Raw genomic sequence first — 20,459 nt, 5'->3', positions numbered from 1 at the left:
GTTAATAAATTAAATTGGCCAATTCCAAATTCCTAATTTGAAATCAGGCTGAACCAAAGTAGAATATGCTAAATACTAAATTTCTGTGAAGAGGACGTAATAAGAAACTTTGGAAGGATAAAAAAAATTTTTTTGGAGAGTTTATGATTTGGAAATATTTCTGTTCCTAATAACAAGTTTTTAGTAATACTGAGTAGACTGAAAATACTGTGGTACATTTCTATTTTGTCCTATAAAATTAAACCCAAACTTGCCACAGAAATATTGACCTTAGCTGGATTCTGAATTTCACCATAATTTTATCAAATATACGAATGGAGAGAATAAGTTCCCATGAATGGCAAGCTCAAAGGAAGATAAAGAATGTGAAAAGTTCAGCTCAAGAGAGCTGTATATTGGCTTTGAAATGTAGTATTTCACTTCCACATCATGCCATCCCTATTAACTCATTAAGTCCCAAGTTTTCAATTCTTTGGACATAATATTCAAATATTATTTCAAAGTTACCATAAGTGATATATTTGTTACTAAGTCTAAATTTTTATAGGTGTTCCACACTTAAACCATGGGAAAAAAAAGAGTTAAAGTTTTTCTCTTAGTGAATGTCAACTCATTAAATATCATATGAACTAACTATATATAAAATATTTTTTGAGCATAGCATTTTAGTAATTAATTTAACTGTTTGACTACCCATTGCAATGTAATATAATTTGGAAGGAATAGCATAGCCAGGTTACAACAAGAGTTAATCACATATTTAGGAATTATTCAATAAAAATTTACTACCTAACTGTTCAATGTACTTCCCTTGGATACTTTTCTCAGTGAACTTTAGTTAGCAGGTTAGCTAAACCTTACTACCTCATAGTATTTATGGAATACCTCTCCTAAATATATGCTGAAGCATGACAGAAAATAATCTTTCAACAAGTTTTATAAATTTTTCTAGTTCAATTCCTTTATAGGTATTTCTGTAAATAATGCTAACTAACACCTGCCCAGTTTAGCTTTCATTGTTGGGAATGTAATTATTACAAAACAATTACTTTAATTTGTAAGTTTTAATACTTAAAAAATAATTGGTAGTGAAACTAAACTTGTATCTTAGAATTTCACCCAAAGTACAGAGAATGTTTACTTATTTACTTGTTTAATAAAAATTGCAATAATCAGGAACAAGAAAAAAAGGTGGAAGCAAATATGTTGGTTATAAATTTACTAAGTTTTGCTAGGATTATTCTATTAAAAATATTAAAAATTGTTTTCATTTCAAAAAGAAAGGAAGCCGAGAGAAAACTATTTTTCCTGGAACTAAAGTCTAGAAGAGTTCTTCACATGTAATTTCCAATTATGAACATGTTTCCAACTATACTTTTAATACCTACAAAAACTATTTCTATATGATAGTTCCTTAGAATTGCTGAAGTGAAATACTATTAATACAATTTAGTAAAGGCAACTGAGAGAGGGTTAAAGAGATAGAAAAAAAATTCTGTATATAGCAGCCTTGTGTACAAGAACTACAAAGATTAAGTATGACTTGTTGTTTGACAGACCCTTGAACTTATCTGAAGTGAGCTTCTCTTTCCCAGACAAAATATTTCAGGTCCTTTGACAATTTTTTAATAACATGACTTTAAGATCCTATATCACCATAATTATCCCCCTCTATAATATATATTTGTCAATATCCATCTAAAATGCAGTATCCAAAAATGAGTGCAATGTTCCAGCTCAGTTCAAAACCATTTAGACTATTACTTCCCTAATTCTGAAAAAATACATATTTATTAACATAGTTTAACACTATATTGGTTTTTGTCAGTCTATTTGTTCACACTGTCTCTGCCTGAAAAGCCTTTGCTATTAAGCCCATCTATAATATGAGGAATCTGGATCATGTACCATGTTATGGTTTTTCAACACTCAATGAGTAAAAGTCAGATCGTTCCTATGAGTCTACAATTTTCTATTTATTCTTAATCATATTTATTTTGAACTATTCTATAACATTCAGAATTTTTTCTTTTCAGTACTAGGGACTAAATCCAGGGCCTTGAGCATGGTAGGCAAGTGTTCTACCACCAAACTATATCCCCAGTCCTTTCTAAAACATTTTTTTTTTTTGCAAAAGACAGGATATCTTACTAAACTGCCTAAGCTGACCCTGAACTTACGATCCTCCTACCTCATCCTCTTGAGTAGCTGGGATTATAAGCATGTGCCATTTTTTAATATATTGTTACATTTACGTATATTCAGTAACCCTGCCAGCTTTATGCCATGTGTAAAACTATTTACCTAGGTTGTTTTATTTACTGTAAAGGAATTCTTACTCAAGTTGTTAGTAAAAATATTGAATAGGACAGGATAAAGACCTTCACCTGGGATGACAATAATCCATTTTGGGGATTAACTATCATAAATTTATCAAATTATATCACATCCAGACCACGGTCTCCATCTTAGCCATAGCATGAAGCAAAAAATTCATCAAGTACAATATTTTTCTTCACATATGCTAACTTTACACACCATTCCTTGAATAATGAGCTTTTTTAAATGAAACAAAAATGTTTCATCCCAACCACTCATGAACATATTTAATAATCAAGAATGAATTATTCAGTAAAGTAGCAGGATATAAGATCAATGCTCACAAATACAATGCATTTTTATACATAAGTGATGAATCTTCAGAAAGAGAAGTTAGGAAAACTACCCCATTCACAATAGCTTCAAAAAAAATAAAATACTTGGGAATCAATCTAACAAAAGAGGTGAAAGACCTCTACAATGAGAACTACAGAACTCTAAAGAAAGAAATTAAAGAAAACCTTAGAAGATGGAAAGATCTCTCATGTTCTTGGATAGGCAGAACTAATATTGTCAAAATGGTCATACTACCAGAAGTGCTATACAGATTCAATGCAATTCCAATTAAAATCCCAATGATGTACCTTACAGAAATAGAGCAAGCAATCATGAAATTCATCTGGAAGAATAAGAAACCCAGAATAGCTAAAGCAATCCTTAGCAGGAAGAGTGGAGCAGGGGGTATCGCAATACCAGACCTTCAACTATACTACAAAGCAAGAGTAACAAAAACGGCATGGTATTGGTACCAAAATAGACAGGTAGATCAATGGTACAGAATAGAGGACATGGACACAAACCCAAATAAATACAATTTTCTCATATTAGACAAAGGGGCCAAAAATATGCAATGGAGAAAAGATAGCCTCTTCAACAAATGGTGCTGGGAAAACGGGAAATCCATATGCAACAGAATGAAACTAAACCCCTATCTCTCACCCTGCACAAAAATCAACTCAAAATGGATCAAGGACCTTGGAATCAGACAGAGACCCTGCATCTTATAGAAGAAAAAGTAGGTCCAAATCTTCAACATGTCGGCTTAGGATCAGACTTCCTTAACAGGACTCCCATAACACAAGAAATAAAAGCAAGAATCAATAATTGGGATAGATTCAAACTAAAAAGCTTTCTCTCAGCAAAGGAAACTATCAGCAATGCAAAGAGAGAACCTACAGAGTGGGAGAAAATCTTTGCCACTTGTACTTCGGATAGAGCACTAATTTCCAGAATCTATAAAGAACTCAAAAAACTCTATACCAAGAAGACAAATAACCCAATCAACAAATGTACTAAGGAAATGAACAGACACTTCGCAGAAGAAGATCTACAAGCAATCAACAGATACGTGAAAAAATGTTAAACATCTTTACTAATAAGAGAAATGCAAATCAAAACTACCCTAAGATTCCATCTCACCCCAATTAGAACGGCAATTATCAAGAATACTAGCAACAACAGGTGTTGGCGAGGATGTGGGGAAAAAGGTACACTCACACATTGCTGGTGGGGCTGCAAATTAGTGCAGCCACTCTGGAAAGCAGTGTGGAGATTCCTTAGAAAACCTGGAATGGAACCACCATTTGACCCAGCTATCCCACTCCTCGGCCTATACCCAAAGGACTTAAAATCAGTATACTACAGAGATACAGCCACAACAATGTCCACAGCTGCTCAATTCACCAAAGCCAGATTGTGGAACCAACCTAGATGTCCTTCAGTTGATGAATGGATAAAGAAATTGTGGCATATATATACAATGGAATATTACTCAACCATAAAAATAATAAAATTATGGCATTTGCAGGCAAATGGATGAAATTAGAGAATATCATGCTAAGTGAGATAAGCCAATCTCAAAAAACCAAAGGATGAATGATCTCACTGATAAGCAGATGATGACACATAAAGGGGGGTTGGGGGGGGCAAGAATGGAGGAAGGAGGGACTACATAGAGGGATAAGAGGGGTGGGAGGGGTGGGGGGAAGAAAAAAAAATAACAGAATGAATCAAAAACTATTACCCTAGGTAAATGTATGATTACACAAATGACATGCCTCTACTTCATGTACAAACAGAGAAACAAGATGTATCCCATTTGTTTACAATAAAAATGAATTTAAAAAAATAATGGGTTAGGTAGTAGCGGGCACTCAAACCAAACCAAACCAAACCAAGTCAAGCCAAACCAAGCCGAGAATACTGTGGTTATAAAAACCCCACCCCTTGTTTGCATAAACAAGACATTTATGCAAAGAAATGAAATACAGAAGTTCAGAGATTGGAAGGATGCATATTGTAGAAACACAAGAATTAACTTTAGTGTTAGATATGCATTTTGCAGAAAAGGGCCCTGTCTTGGACCTTGCACGGTATCAGCAAGCAGTATTTGAAGTTCCAGACCTTGCCTCCAGATTCGATATACTGTCTTCCTTACTGTCACCTGTATACAGCACAAGAGAGCAGAGCCTAATCATTTCAGCTCATTGTAGCAATAAGTCTATCCTTTAAAAAAGGATCTGAAATATGAACTCTATATTTTTCAAATGACTCTGAACTCTGATGGACTCATTCTGACATTATTCTTTGATGATTCTTCTGTTATAGCATGGTTAACTAATCATGTATTATTAAAGCCATTTTGGTACTTTTTCCTTAAAAAAAAAAAAAAAAAAAAACAATGAATTATTGCTGGGCATAGTGGCACACACCTGTAAAAATTCCAGCAGCTCGGGAGGCTGAGGTTGGAGGATCAAAGACAGTCTCAGCAACTTGGTGAGGCCCTAAGCAACTTAGTGAATCCCTGTCTCAAAATAAAAAATAAAAAGGGCTAGGGATGTGGCTCAGTTGTTAAGTATCCCTGGGTGCAATGTCCAGTACCAAAAAAAAGAAAAACTGTTTATGACCCTGAACACATTTGCTACCAAAACCAAACCAAAACAAAAACCATCACACTTACTAACATACAGGAACTGGAGCATACAGAGTACTCCTCCAAATCTGTATGATTTTCTTTCCCTAATTTAATATCCAAAGTTCACTAAGAGTGGTTCAACAGTTCCCCCACATAAAACAGGTAAAAAAAAAATCTAACAAAATGTGTACATATCTACATGATTTCTGATGAAAGAAATCAAAGAACAACTAAATAAATGGAGATATAGTCCATGATCGGGAATAGGAAGACTTGATATAGTGGGGATGCCAGTTCTTCATCATCTGACCCAAGATTTAAAGCAATCCCAATCAAAACCCAGAAAATTATTCTTTGGGTATTAACAAATTCTCATGTTTATAATATTTCATATATGTATTTCATTTTTATAATATTTCATACATACATGTATATATGATATGTATGTATATATATATATGTATGTATGTATGTATGTGTATGTATATATGCATCTCCAGAATAGCCAACACAACGTTGAAGAAGAAAACTGACACTACCTGACTTCAAGACTTAACTATAAAGTCAAGGGACTATGGTATGGGCAGATGAAAAGAGAATTACATCAACAGAACAGAATAAAGACCCCACAGTCACATAAATGTGATCAACTGACATGACAAAGAAATGAATGCTACACAATGGAGAGAAATTGAAATTTTCAATAAATGGTGTTGGGATGACTGGTCATCCATGTGCAAAAATTTTTTAAAAAATCTGTCTAGACATAGGCCTTATACTCTTTGCAAACATGAACTAAAGATGGATCAGAGACCTAAATGTAAAGTGCAAAACTATAAAAATCCTAAGACACAGTGGCAAAAATCTAGATGACTGTGGGTTTGACAATGGCTTTTAGACATGATATCAAAGGCAAACCCAGCTGGATTTATTAAATGAAAAATTCTTTCTATGACAGATACTGTTAAGAAAATGAAAAGACAAGTCACAGATTGGGAGGAAATATTTTAAAAGAAGTATCTAATAAAGAACTGTTATCCAAAATTTACAAAAAACTTTAAAAACTCAACAATAGAGGACTCAATCAAAAATTGGGCCAAAGATCTAGTAGACATTCATCACACCAAATATGTACACAAATAGCAAATAAACACATAAGAAGATGGTCCACATCATATGTTATCAGGAATATACATTAAAACAATGAGATACAAAGAAAAATTCAGAACACTGACAATATTAAAAGCTGTTGTTATGATATGCATTTAGAAAGTCCTCCAGAAGCTCAAGTGTTGAAAGGTTAGTCCCTACTACAGCAGTGTTTAGAAGTGGGGCTTTGGAATATGATTGGATCATGATTCACTGCATTAGGCCACTGAAGGATTTCTAATTTGACGGCATTTGGGGAAGGAGGTGTAAACTATAGGATGGGCCTCACTGGGGGAAGTAGGTCACTGGGGGTATGCCTTGGAAGGGTATATCTTGTCCCTGGCTCCTTCCTCTCTCTCTCTCTCTGCTTCCCAGCAGCTATGAGGTAAGCAGCTTTGTTCCACTATGTTCCACTTTGTTCCACCATGACAGACTGCCTCACCACAGGACTGAAGCAATGGAGCCAGTGGACAATGGGCTAAAACTTCTGAAACCAAGAGCCAACATAACCTTTTCCTTCTTTGGGTTGTTTTTTCTCAGATGTTTTGTCACAGCAATGAAAAGCTGACTAACAGATGACAGGGATGTGAAGTAACAGTAATTCTTTCAAGGCTGGTGGAAATGATACAGCCACTTGGGAAGACAGATGGTGGTTCCTTACAAACTAAGTATAATCTTACCATCCAATATAGTCCTCATGCTGCTAGGAATTTACCAAAGAAGGTGAAAACTTATGTCCACACAAAAATTTGCACACAGATATTTATAGAAACTTCATTCATAATTATCAAAATTTGGATAAATTGTAAAAATGTACCACTTTGGTGGGAATGATAATAACAGGGATGTTGTGCATATGTGGTGGCAGGAGGTATAACAGGAAATAATTACTTTAAAAAGATAAGGACTTTTAGAATAAAAAAAGAGTACTTCAACAGTTCCCCTTCAGCATGATGGAGTAAAAATCAATAATTGTCATGGGTGCTTTAAGAAAAATTAATTTCCTTACCCAGATGGAACTTTTCCTGATGCTTCAACCGTGCAAATCGTGATTTAAAATGTTCTTCACAATAGGTACACTTAAAAGGCTTATCTTGAGAATGCAAAATCATATGTTCCTCCAAATGTGGCCTTCTAGTAAAAGATTTCTTACAAATCTAAATAAATGTATATAAAATGCAAGAAAACCTGAATTAAAAATTAAAATACAAGGTCATAATGAAAAAAAAAAAAACAAATTCAAGTGAGAAATTTCTGCAAACAAAACTTACCAAAAGTACAATCAAATTCTATGAAGGAAAAACCTCTGGAGGAATTACTTAAAGGAATTATTTTAAATCAGATAAAACTGAGTTTCAACTCCTATATGTCTAATAGAGCTATACGATAATTTTACTATCTTAATTCTAGGTAGCAATTTCTTAATTCAACGTATATTTTATTTCTTAATTTCAATATATATTTTAAACCGTTTATGCATCAGGAGTAAAAGGTTTTATCAGTGTTGCCATATATTTGATTTGGAAAATAAACAAACAGAAAAATCATTTTAAAATTTTTCTCTTTAAGTGGTCAGAAAGAAGAAACACAACCTTTAAAGAAATGTAACATACATCAGAAATAGAGTGACAGGCTATTGCAACAATGTAACATATAAAGCACAAGGTTAATTCACAGAATTTACTTAATTCTCACAATAATCCTATAAAGTAGACATAATTATCAATATCATCATTTTATCACTACGGATGATGAACTTTGTAAGGGAAAACCACATCTTATGTAGATTCAAAAAACAACTTCAATTTCTAGAAACTAAAATTAGAGAAATGGGGAGAATATTGAGAATTTTGTTATGTATATAAAATGAATCCTTATGATAAAGATGAAAAAACAAATAATATGAAATATTAAACATACCTAAATTTTATTCAAAAAATATTTCAGGAGTAAACAGAATAAATTTACCTACAAATTCCTTGCTACTTGTCCCAATGAAAAATGAAGTCTAATTCCCCTCCCCTTAAATTTGCCCTGGTTGTCTGACTTGTTTGATTATGCTGTTTTCTGTGGTGGAAGGGATGATATGTGACTTCTGAGGCTGGGCCATAATAGCTTAGCAATTCTTACTAGGTTTCTTGAAATTCACAGTATAGTCAGTCTAAGAACCCAGTTACTATGCTAGAAGGTTAAAGTAGCCTCATGAAAAGAAGAATGGAGGCTCCAGGTCATTGGTGCATTCCTGCAGAAATCCTAGTTGCCAGAAAACACCAAGTTGCCGGCCAGGTGATTGAATCATTTTGGAAATGGCCCCAAACCAGACCAGTCCATCCACTATCTAAAAACAACTGAATGACTCCAAATGACACCATGTAAAACAGAAGAGTTACCTAGTAAAATTCTGCCCCAAATTTGGATTCCTGCCCCCCAAAAAGGTAAAAGACAACAAAATAGTTGCTTTAAGTACTCTAAAGTTTAAGGTAGTTCATTATGCAGCAACAAATACCAGAAATGGAGGGAAGCAACTCTAACATTTTAACTGCAAGAATAATGTCATAGATGATATACCCAACTGTAAATAACTGGTATATAATGAAAACCAGGATTCTACTCAGATCTATCATCAAAAACTAACTTACGCCAGGATTAATTTACAAAAACCATTAGACTAATTTTACATAAAAGAAAGATCCTAGAAGTGAGATAAGTTCAGTTATGTTACTTTAAAGTCTAGCCTAGCATGAGCCACCCCCTATACCCCAGAACCTGGGTTTGATCCCCAGCACTGCAAAACAAACAAACAAAAAACCCTAATTACCTTTTTTCCCAAAAGGCAACATTATATTTACTTTGTATTTCTATTACAAATTAAAAACCCTTACATCACATTTCCAACTTTCACTCTTAGTCTTCTTGATGGAAATAAATTCTTGTGCATTTTCAGGATGAAATCTACCAAAGAAAAATAAAAATTATTAGGAAAAGATTGTACTAGTTAAGTCAATAGTCCATATAAATATGTTAACAGTAATTACAATAATCAAGCACCGATTTCTTTCTTAAAGTGACAGACACCTCTAGTAAGAATATAGATTATCATCATCATTTTAATAAATTTATATTTATACCTCAGTTTATGCGGAAATAAAAATTTTAACCATATTTTGAATACATTGAGGAACGTAGCCATTTATAGATAACTTGCAAAGTAATTCATTATATTTTTTTACTCCAGATTTCAGATTTTTTAAAGTTAATATGCAATACTACATTAAATATTATCTCACAATCTTTCATACACTATGTAAAACAAATTCCTATAATTCTACAACCACATATTTCTGAAGACATTCTTATCCAACCCAAAACAGAAAACAATAAACAAAATGGTCTACCTTAAAATTTGTTATAGACTATATTCTTGTTTCAACATCAAAAAACCTTATCTCAAGAGCATAAACAAAAAATATGAATAACATTTGCTGCTCTTCTTAATCTGTAGTATTAAGCAATGAAATATTAAGCAATGAAAGAATTGGAGATAAGCACTTTCATAGATATTTTTAGTTTACTACCTGCTTACATTAGAAAGCACAATATTACATAATAGAAGCAAGATAATACTTGCCTCTTAACATGCTTGGCTAAAGTCTTCTTGCTTGCATGAAGTTTATTACAATAAGGGCACTTGTGCTCCTTCTTATGAAATTCTGTTTCATTACTGTGCTTCTTTCTGTGAACAGTTAGGTTAGACTTTGTCGAATAACGCTGATGACAAATATCACACTCAAAGGGCTTCTCACCTGTGTGTACACGGGTGTGGCTTTCATATTTCCCTACCAAAAGAGAAATTAAATTGAGCACATCTGCTATAATGTGAATAAAATCTGACAGTGGAATAAAATGTCATGATTTAGCAAACTTAAATACATACCCAAATCCATAATTTATGAAATTTAAATAGTTCTTTGCCACTTTGCTAAGATATACCCTCCCATTTATACCACCACTTTGCCATACTGTGTTCAAGAAAGCCAGAAAAAATTTCTAACTCTGATAAACCTCAAAACTTAACTGCTTTGAGACTATTGCTAAAAGTGTATTTTTCCTCAAAAACTTTAGTCATTTAAGAAAAATTATTCATGTCACATTTTAAAAATAATAGTTTGGCAAATTCTCTGAACTTAGAATTTTAAAATGTATTTTTTAAACTTAAAGGAAGTCTTTAGTAAATGTCCATCTGTCATTTAACTTTTGCATAGTTTACTTTTATTTTGTATAAGTTGAATTTATAGAATTAAGAGATCTTTTAGAAATACCATGAAAAAGTGAAATAATATGTTTTCACAATTTTTTCACAATACAAAATTTTATAACATTTGCTTTTTTCGTTTATCTTTTCAAAGAAGGTAATCTGAAAAGGGTACAATGAATCTAGAATACTGAATAGAACCTATGCTTCACTGTAAGACCTCCCCAACTTTAAGAAATTAGGAAACAAAGAAATAACCTGTATTTGACTACATGTTTAATACTGCTAAAGCCAATGTTAGAATAAGATGCTTTAACATCACTATTTAGGATATAAATTTCTACATTCCAGAGGCAGAACAGCATCACAGATAAACAGACACTCTGGAACCATGCACCAGGGTATGAATCCTGGCTCTTTAAACAGCAGGCTATATACTTTGGACAAGTAACCTCTCAATGCTCAAATCTTCTGGAAAACTGGAAATAATAATTATATTCACTTTATAGGACTGTTGTAGGAATACACAAATTCATAGACAAAGCACTTAAAACAGTATCTGAGAGACTAAGCAATCAATTAATGTCTATTATTATTAACTTATAATCTATTGTGTATGTGCATATCTAACGGCTTAAAGTAGAAATTTCAATTAAGAATACTTTTAAGCAAAGGGCAATACAAATAAGCAAAAATAGTTCCAATATGAAAAGCAATGTTCAATTACAAGCTTTTCCTTGGTATGCAAAATAATTTTTTCTTTTAGGCTAAATCTAACGTGAAAGTTTAACATTTCAGTCATGTGTTTAAAAATGGATAAATCCCTTAAATATCATAAAAATTAGGAAACACTCAAAATATTTCAAGTCCACTGAGGATAAACAAATCACAATTATTTGTCTACTTAATAAATCAAATACATTCACCAATTTATTAGATATATTCATATGACTGAATTTAATAAGGAAATAGTCTTAATTATCTAAAAATTAATAACATTGTGCTTATTGCATAAACTAAAGAAAGGAAATCAAAATATTACCCTAAGAAGAAGGATTTCAATCAAAGGCAAAGAAAAACAAAAGTACAAGAATCATCAGGTATTTAGATAGACAACATGTAGGTAATGGTCTATGCATTATTTTACATGCATGTAGCAAGAAAACAGTGTTTGGGTACCTCCTAAGTTAACTATGTGATCTTAATTAAGCTAATAATTTAACCTCTGTATCCAAGTTAATAACACTTCATGGAGTTGTGAGAATTAATTAATATATTAATATACTAATATTAATATATAGGTGAGACTTAAAGCATTCTAGTACAAAGTAAGCACTAGTAATTACTTGCTATTATTATCACATGGATTCATATGGATTGCAAGTCACAGTATGGACAAGTAGGTATACCTCAAATATAAATTTGTAATTATGATTATCTCTTATAATAGATTTATGAGTATGTGTTGTAACAGATTAAACTAGGGTTTCAGCTGAGAACACTGAAAGGACTTTGCTTTTTTCCACTTGCCACTACTAACACTATTATCTCAGTTCCCTTTCTGCCACTTGAAGGGCATTCCCTCCCATTTACACATGCATATAAATACCCCACCTTCACTACTTTCCCTACCGTATTTAAGAGATCAAATCTAATGCTGGAAGAGGATAGGGGTCATTATATGGAATTTTTAAAAAGTTTAATTTGATCATGAAAGTTTTCACATTTGATTTTTTTATACTGACTTTAAAAAAATTAATTTGTTCTAATTAGTTATACACCGCAGCTGAATGCATTTTGACACATTGCACACAAATGGAGTACAACTTCTCATTCCTCGGTGTACTTGGTACAGTCACACCAGTAATGTAATCATATATGTATATAGGGTAAGAAAGTCTGTCTCATTCTACCATCCTTCCCATCTGACTTTTTAGATTATGTAAATAAAACAAACTCATGGAAAAGTATGTAAACAAATAAAGAATATACCATCTATTTAAATGACTAATGATGTATTTGTTGGAACATTTTTTAACTGGGGATTAATTATGCAAGTTTAGCATAGATTCTTAAAACAGCAAAATAATTTATCAACCTCCTAATGTTTATATCTCATCTGTTATTATTACCAAGGGAACAGAACAGGAACAGTAACTTCATAAAAATCTTAAAGTGTAAGAAAAACTACACCAATCTTTATTTTCTATGAAAATACCTGTGTTATAAAGACTATATTAGTAATTAGTAGCATTTTCCTTGTATTTAAAGAAATTCTTTCTTGTTTTCAAATAAAAAATTAGGTTATATGTAGCTAAATATTAAAACTATCAGAATGGCAGTCAAATTAAAAATAAAAACTATTTTGACTATAAAGCTTCCATTTTCCTACAGACCAGGAGACTAAAGATTTCAGAAAGAAAATAGAAATGTAAACTGAAATTGCCAAAATTAGACAAATCCAATGATATTTTAAAACTATATTAAATAAATTCAGAAAAGACAAGAGATCAATGAAAATACAGAAATTTAAATAACTGACATTAAAAACCTCAAAGTCAAAAACTATGCTTGTTATTCAGTTTTTGCACATAATCTTGCAGTGCCTATTATATAGCTCAATGAATTTGAATTTCTGAACAAGGGAGAAAACCCTGAGGAAATGCTGGATTCAAAAGAGTTAGGTTTATCTTCAGAGGCTAATGGGGGAAAAAGTTGAGTCTCCAAATAGATCTCATGTTTAAAGCAAATGGTAGGAATGTATGTATGTGGGGGGTGGGATTCAATAATAATACATAAATCTAAATGTTCATTTCAAATTTATTGAAGTTTCAATTTAAAAAATAGTATCACTTCAAGAAACAAACCTGTCTTGGTATTTCAGACTTTATTCCCTTACATGGGTCATGCAAAACTATCACTGTCCAGAATCCGCATGTAGTTTTTGTAAAGATGAGATATATATATATATCATCTTAAATTGCACTTTGAGACTAGTCATACACCATATCCTAAAAAATATGTAACTAAATACTTGGCATTAGAAAATTATGCCAATTTTACAACTCTTCTCAAAGAACAAAGTGTAATCTTTCAGAATGGACAACAAAGTCATGTATAATAAAAAGAAAAAAAGTGTGGGGGGGTTGTCGCAAAACATTTATTTTTAAATTCCAGAAGATATTGTGAGTTTAATCCAAGGAAAAATTTTAGTTCTCTGCAGGAAAGATAAAAAAGATAAATTATCCGAATTTTCTCTTGTACCCATATGTCATCTCCCTATTTTTGCTTTTTAACCCACTAGGATTTTGGTATAAGGGAAAAAGGTCAGAGGACTCTTATTTGCATGAGAAGCCCCTGAAAAAAAGACAGCTGGTAGTCTAAGGAATGATATAATGGGATCAGGAGTCTTACTCCAACCAACTATTAAATACATCAGAAAGGCTAAGAGATCCAAAAAAATGAAATCAAATTATTAGATTGTATACTGTGGAGCTAATGTTCCAGCAGGTCTCAAAGCTTTTCATCTCTCATAAACCCACGCCAAGGCAGCCAAGTTAGAAGCTGATAAGAAAGCTTAACTGGCTTCTTATTGGCTTCATATAAGCTCAATGTAAAGCCAGGCACCAGCCTCTCAGCCTAGTTCAAGTAAGCAAGTGCTTACTGAAAACTCACAATTTAAAATGCCCTGGGATATTACAAAGGATACTAGGCAAGAAAAAAATGCATAAGCTTCAGATTCACAATTGAATGAAACACACAAAACAACCAACATTTGTAAATCCCATGAGAGGAATAAGTGTGATATGAGAAGGATGAATGGAAGGAAGCCCTTGAACTATTTTTGGGATGCTATGGTAGCACACTTAGGATACATCTTATACCTATCCTTTTTATTCTACCCATTACCAATCTACTTTGTCTATATTCAATAAAACACACTGTTCTACCCTCATCCCACTTTTAATTCCCAAGGCCACTCATCTAACTAGTCCAAGCACCATTATGCTTCTCATCCTCTGCTACATGCCCCTTCTTGTCTCCTGAACTTTCTCATCCCATTTTTTAATTTCTTTTTCCAAACTGAAGTCAGCCTCTTTCTAAAACTACTAGTTTGTCATTTTCCTCATCAAGTTTCTTTCCAATAGTTTTATCAGATAAAATCTAAACTCTTCTGCATTAATACAAGTCATTCAAAATCTGATCTCCACTTACTTGCCAGTTCTTATCTCCTATCATTTTTATTATGCCTCCTTGCCTATCTTGAAACCACCCAAACCTTAGCAATTTCCAGAACACAACATCCCTTAATGCCTTTGCACATTGGTCCTTCTGCCTTCAAAATTCCTCCCTATTTCTTTAAGTCTCAGCTCAAATATCATCTGTTTTTGGAAACCTCTCCTGATTTCCTCAGTCTTTTGTATTTATCCTGATAAAATTACCTTTTAATAATTATTGTCATATGCTTGTCTTTTTGCACATACTCATTAAGTTCTAAGATTCTTAAGGACAGGGACTATATCATTTCCTATTAGTTTAGTTGTGTTTAGTAGATTAGAGACAAGATAAGTATGCTTGACTAATGAATAAAGAGAGAAGCTACAATTCCCTGAACACATAAATTTTTTGCAAGAGTTTAAGTGATTTCCTAGAGCTATTCCATTTAATCATCATCATAACCCCCAATGAGAAGACACTATGAGCATGATATTAGCATCATCTCACTTTGAGACTATACAAAAGCATAGACAGGTTAAGTAAATCACCCAAGACCTGAATTCAAAAAACCCGGGCAGTTAAGACATTAACATAGCTTATACTTTTTAGTCACATAAGATATACATAGATAGAAGATAAGAATAGATAGCTACAAAGAGAGACAAGATAAAATAATGGAGATGAGAAAGTACCAGTGAAAATTAAGCAGCCCTAATGCAGGTAAGCAAAATAAGGGAAAGAGTGCAATGTAAAATACATTTTGAAAGGATAGCTAGAAATAAGCCTACAGTATGACCTACGATTCCCATAACTATCTAGACTGAACTTGGTAAATGTCATTTTGCAGCCTCCCTCTTAGTATATCTGCACCTTAATCTTGAACAGTGCTTTCCCAATTTGTGTGCATAAAACTCTAGTTTCCTGAGACATTAAAAGGAGTATCCCCAAAGTGTCTTGTGATAAAAGGATTTCAGGAAATACTAGGTTAAGTAAAATCAACAGTTTTTTTAAGTTAAGAGAATATGGCAAAATTAATGCAGATTATATATTATATAGTTTCCCAGTCTTAATGTAATCCAGAATCCCTCTCTCAGAAAGTATCTCACAGGCCTAGTGTGTTCTGATTGCCCAGTTTGGGTTCTATGTGCTGGATCTCTAATGCATGTTTTAACTGACCCTTGCTCACTCATCTCCAAGTCAAATTAAGTCAATTAAAGCAGATATAGGAAACATGTACTAAGGGTACAAGGTCAAAGATACAGAATGCATTAGAAGATGAAATGTTCTCAGGTACCTAAACTCAAAAAAGTTATTCTCTCCTCAATACATACCCTCTTAGTCTTCGTTAGTTCTCAACAGTATTTACCTAGCCTGACTTTAACAAGGGTTTTGTAATTAGCTCTTTCAATTGACTGTGTGACTCAAAAAGTTATCTTATTCATGTTCTGTATCTCATATGTTCTGTGAGGTACAGAGCCTCACAATAAAAATATTACTAAATAAATACCAAATTTGATTATCAAAAGTATTCTGATTCAGAAAAATGTACTTGAAAAGCATTATAAAAAGCAAAAAGTTACTGCTTTAATGCCTAGTGTATACTGTGGATATATTTTGATAGCAAATGATTAATACTTTATAAAACCAATTTCTACCTACACCAATAAAAAATTAATTCAAAAGTATAATACACATGGGAACATATTAAACAAAGTCAAATTAAACTCATTATGTTCTTATTATATGTGGTAGAATATATTTCACAATTTCATAACTTCAATTTACATGTAAATAGCTTAACTACAATTAAGAGTATGCATTAGATAGTTCATATAAGACTTCAAAAATTGCTTTACTAGCAAATATCTGACATCTCAAAATTAAATATGCACAGACATAAAACTTCTTGTTATAGAGCACATTTCCTACACACTCTTTTCTAAAGGGGAAATTTTTTTAATTTAGTCATTATTATAATAATTACTATTACTAATTAGGTTACTTCCTAAATTGTCTATCCAAAAGTATTAAATTATATTCAGTATAATGTTATTCTTAACTATAGTCTAATTTAAAACATTCTCATTCTAAAAAGTACTGGAAAAGTGACTATATTTATAACTCATTATCATATACAAAGGAAAAACAGTACACAAATTACTAAACATAATCTAATTAAAAATTTTCTATAGTGACTCAAAAGTAGCACTTATCTCTAAAACTGGGATATAAATAAAAGCTGTTCATGGTAATTATTGATTCTCTGGTGTCTTTCATACCCAATACATGACCTAATAACCTATTACCTATTAGGAAAAATAAAGGATAATATAAATACTTCACATAATTCCTGAAACACAGCAAATTTAAAATAACAGGATACACTACACAGTGAAAGGAAAATTATCTTCCCTACTTAAAGACTCTTATTATTTTCAAACTTCAGTTTTCAATGATTACCTTTAAATATCCATATAAAGTAAGTGAAAAGAGACAAAAGTTTTCTTACCTATTCGGTCAAATGTTTTATCACATTTAGGACACTGCAATATTTTTTTGTTACTATTCTGAATGACTACTGGAGTTAATCCCTCATGAATGCTTCCTACAGAATCACCAGCCTCAGGTTCCTCTTCTGCATCATTATCTTTTTCACTTTGTTCTTCAATGTCAGAGTATTCATCTGACATTTCCTCCTCTAGCTCATCTTCTTCAGCATTATATTCACTTCCAGGATCCTCAGAATCATTTTTATCTGACTTTTCTTTATCAAAACTTTCTTGATTCAAATTGTCTGACCCATCACCACTTTCTTGTTCATCATCACTGGTGTCATCAAACTTAACAGGGCACTTCCGATTCCTTTTTGATCTTCTTGCAGAAAAACTTCTCTCCAGCATTTTTAACCCATGTTTTTTCCCTAACAAAAGGGACCGATGAGTTTTAGCCAGATGATTCTCTAAAGACTTTTTATAACAAAAATGTCTACTACAGAATTTGCACTGATGATTATTTGATAGTCTTCCAGTTAATTCATTTAGTGTTTCTTCCGGGGATGACTTTTCAGTTAACTCTGATTGAAAAGCAGCAACATTTTCATTATTTAGCAGCTTTACTGCATCTATAATGTCCAAAAATTTTGCAGCCTCTAAAACAAGAGGTATTTCATATTTGTACACAAAAATTCTGATGTGTAAAGAAATTCAAGCAAATGCTGAAAAACAGAATGTGTTACGTGATCCAGGGTGACAACATCAGTGCTTGGATTTTTGCTCAAACAGGCATGAAAATAACTACTGCCAACAGCAACGACTACTTTATGAGCACTAAACTCTTTTCCTTCTACTATGATAAGTAAATCACAGAAAGATGGTTGTTTCTGTCTATCATCATTTAAATACTTTAGCAAATTCTTATTATACTGCAAAGAACTCAAAAGCTTTCTCTGATCTGGAGAGGGAGGAAGTTCCTGATAACAGTGCAGAGCTTCAGGAGTTTGTCTTTCCGTAGAATGAGTACAGGTCACTTGGTCACATTCCACTGCAACATTTCCTTCCGAAGAATCTTTATGATAGCCCAGATGGATCTTCTCATCAAGATTTGAAGTAACCTTTCTCCTTTTCTTCATTGCAGTACAGCAATTTCAGAACAAGAAACTTCATAAGTGTCTTAAGAGATTCATAAAGGAAAACTAGATTGTCTTGGACAACAGCTTCTGGACAGGCGTGCCCGAGGGTTTCATGGTCTGCAAAAGTAAGAATAATGTAAAATAACTCCAGGCAAAGCAACCTTAAATCAGTCACAGGCATTTGTCAGTTAATCCTTTCTAAATTATAACTAAGTTATGATAAAGTCACAGTTCACATTCATTCGTGGATAAGATTTTAGGGCGGAGAACAAGGAGGGCCAGGTTAGAAAATACAGCCAACAAAAGAATAATTTTAAAGGAAGCCAGAGCACACCTTCCAGGCCTGATTCACCAACAGGGTGGAAATAATTGGACAGAAGCGGAGGGTTCTCTCCAAGATCCTTGACGGTGCAGTTTGAGGGGGGCTGCAGTCGTGTTTTGGGGGCGCTGAAATAGTGACAATAAGGCCGTCGCGGCCGCGAAATCCGAGTCTTTCCATTAGCATGCTTTCCTATGGGGGGGGGGGGGGGGCAAGGCACAGCTATTCAGGGACAGAACGTGTCCCTCGCCCAAAACCACCCGGCAGGAGACGGCCCCAGAAAGGGCGTAGAGCAAGACAAGTGGGGTCAAACAGAGGGACGACTAAAAGAAGCAAAAGAGCCTTTCCAGGCCCGGGTCAGGCGGAGAATGCGCTCGCCTACCAGAAACCCGTTACCCTTCCCACCCAGTATCCCTGAGCAAACACCCCACAGATCCATTACCGGGAACCCAGGGCTCCCCCGCTGGCTCCCAGCCGCTGACTCCACTCTGGGCGCGCTCGCTCCAGCGCCTACCCACTTCCGGGTTCAGCCCCCCACCTCACCCTCCTCCCAGCCGCTCCTTCCCCTCCCGGAGTCTCGCCGCCTCCGCACCACCGAACACGTCAACCGCGCGCGCAGCCTCCAAGCCGCCCAGAGCGGCGGCGCGCGCCCCTGCGCCAACCAATGCGCATGCGCGCGCAGCCTTCCTTACGCATGCTCTGCCGGTTCCCCTGGTCCTTTGGGAACCCTGGCTATTCACTCCCGGGATCCGTTACTCCGGGTTTTCGTGGTGGCTTGGTGGCCTCCGGTAATTGAACCCAGCAAAGCTTTTCTGCGGCCCGGGGAACAGAAAACGGGAGGTCTGATAGGGACTTACGAAGAAATTGGCAGAGGTGCAATAGTACCAACGTATTTTATTCTCACTGGCGTATTTAATAGTTTGTAACCAACCAAACAGCAGCCGCCGGAAACCGGCCCCAGCACACACGCTGGCAAACGCCTTACACACCGAGATTGACGTCGCTTGGTTGTTTTTCTGATTCAAAAACGGCAAGATTTAAATGCAGTTACTCCTAAGACTGCGGGTTATTTTTTGGGGGTGGGGTCGGGGATCCCGGGGATTGAACTCGGGGGCACTCAACTATTAAGCCACATCGCAGCCCTATTTTGTGTTCTAATTTAGAGACCGGGTCTCGGTGAGTTGCTTAGCACCTCGCCCTTGCTGAGGCTGACTTTGAACTCACGATCCTCCCTCAGCCTACAAGCCGCTGGGATTACAGGAAAATTAGGATTTTTAAAACCTTTTTATTTTTATAAGGGACATATAAGTGTACAGCTGTTTGGAAAAGAAGTCAAAAGGGGAAAATCCAAAAGGATAACTTTGCTCTGAGATAGCACCTGAGATTTCTGCATTTTTAGCAAAGTCCCAGGTGAGCTGGTATTGCTGGTCTGAGGGTCCTTTTTTTTTTTTTTTTAAAATAGGATAGTCTCAAATTTTGAGAATGTGCAGACGTAAGGCAAGGCAAAGGACCAAGACCAAATGAAATGGGGATCCCACCTCTTGCCCCTATCTACCCATCACATATAGAACTGAAAATGCTACCCTCTGTGGAAGAACAG

The 20,459-nt window shown here is 34.2% G+C and overlaps 1 protein-coding gene across 1 annotated transcript in view; it reads right to left on the bottom strand.

The window, feature by feature from the left end:
- Zbtb41 (zinc finger and BTB domain containing 41) overlaps positions 1-19,430 on the bottom strand; it is a 38,362-nt gene extending 18,932 nt beyond the window's left edge. The window contains 6 exon segments of the mRNA XM_047521146.1: positions 7,452-7,599; positions 9,325-9,394; positions 10,071-10,278; positions 17,422-18,096; positions 18,099-18,657; positions 19,302-19,430. Of these exon segments, the coding sequence (XP_047377102.1) occupies positions 7,452-7,599; positions 9,325-9,394; positions 10,071-10,278; positions 17,422-18,096; positions 18,099-18,540 (1,543 nt within the window). The 5' untranslated portion in view covers positions 18,541-18,657; positions 19,302-19,430.
- Positions 19,431-20,459: the final 1,029 nt, after the last annotated feature.

The sequence above is a fragment of the Sciurus carolinensis genome, chromosome 12, assembly GCF_902686445.1.
Source record: "Sciurus carolinensis chromosome 12, mSciCar1.2, whole genome shotgun sequence".
Classification (NCBI taxonomy): Eukaryota; Metazoa; Chordata; class Mammalia; order Rodentia; family Sciuridae; genus Sciurus; species Sciurus carolinensis.
Note: the sequence above shows the minus strand (reverse complement) of the source record. Positions and strands in the feature narration are given on the sequence as shown.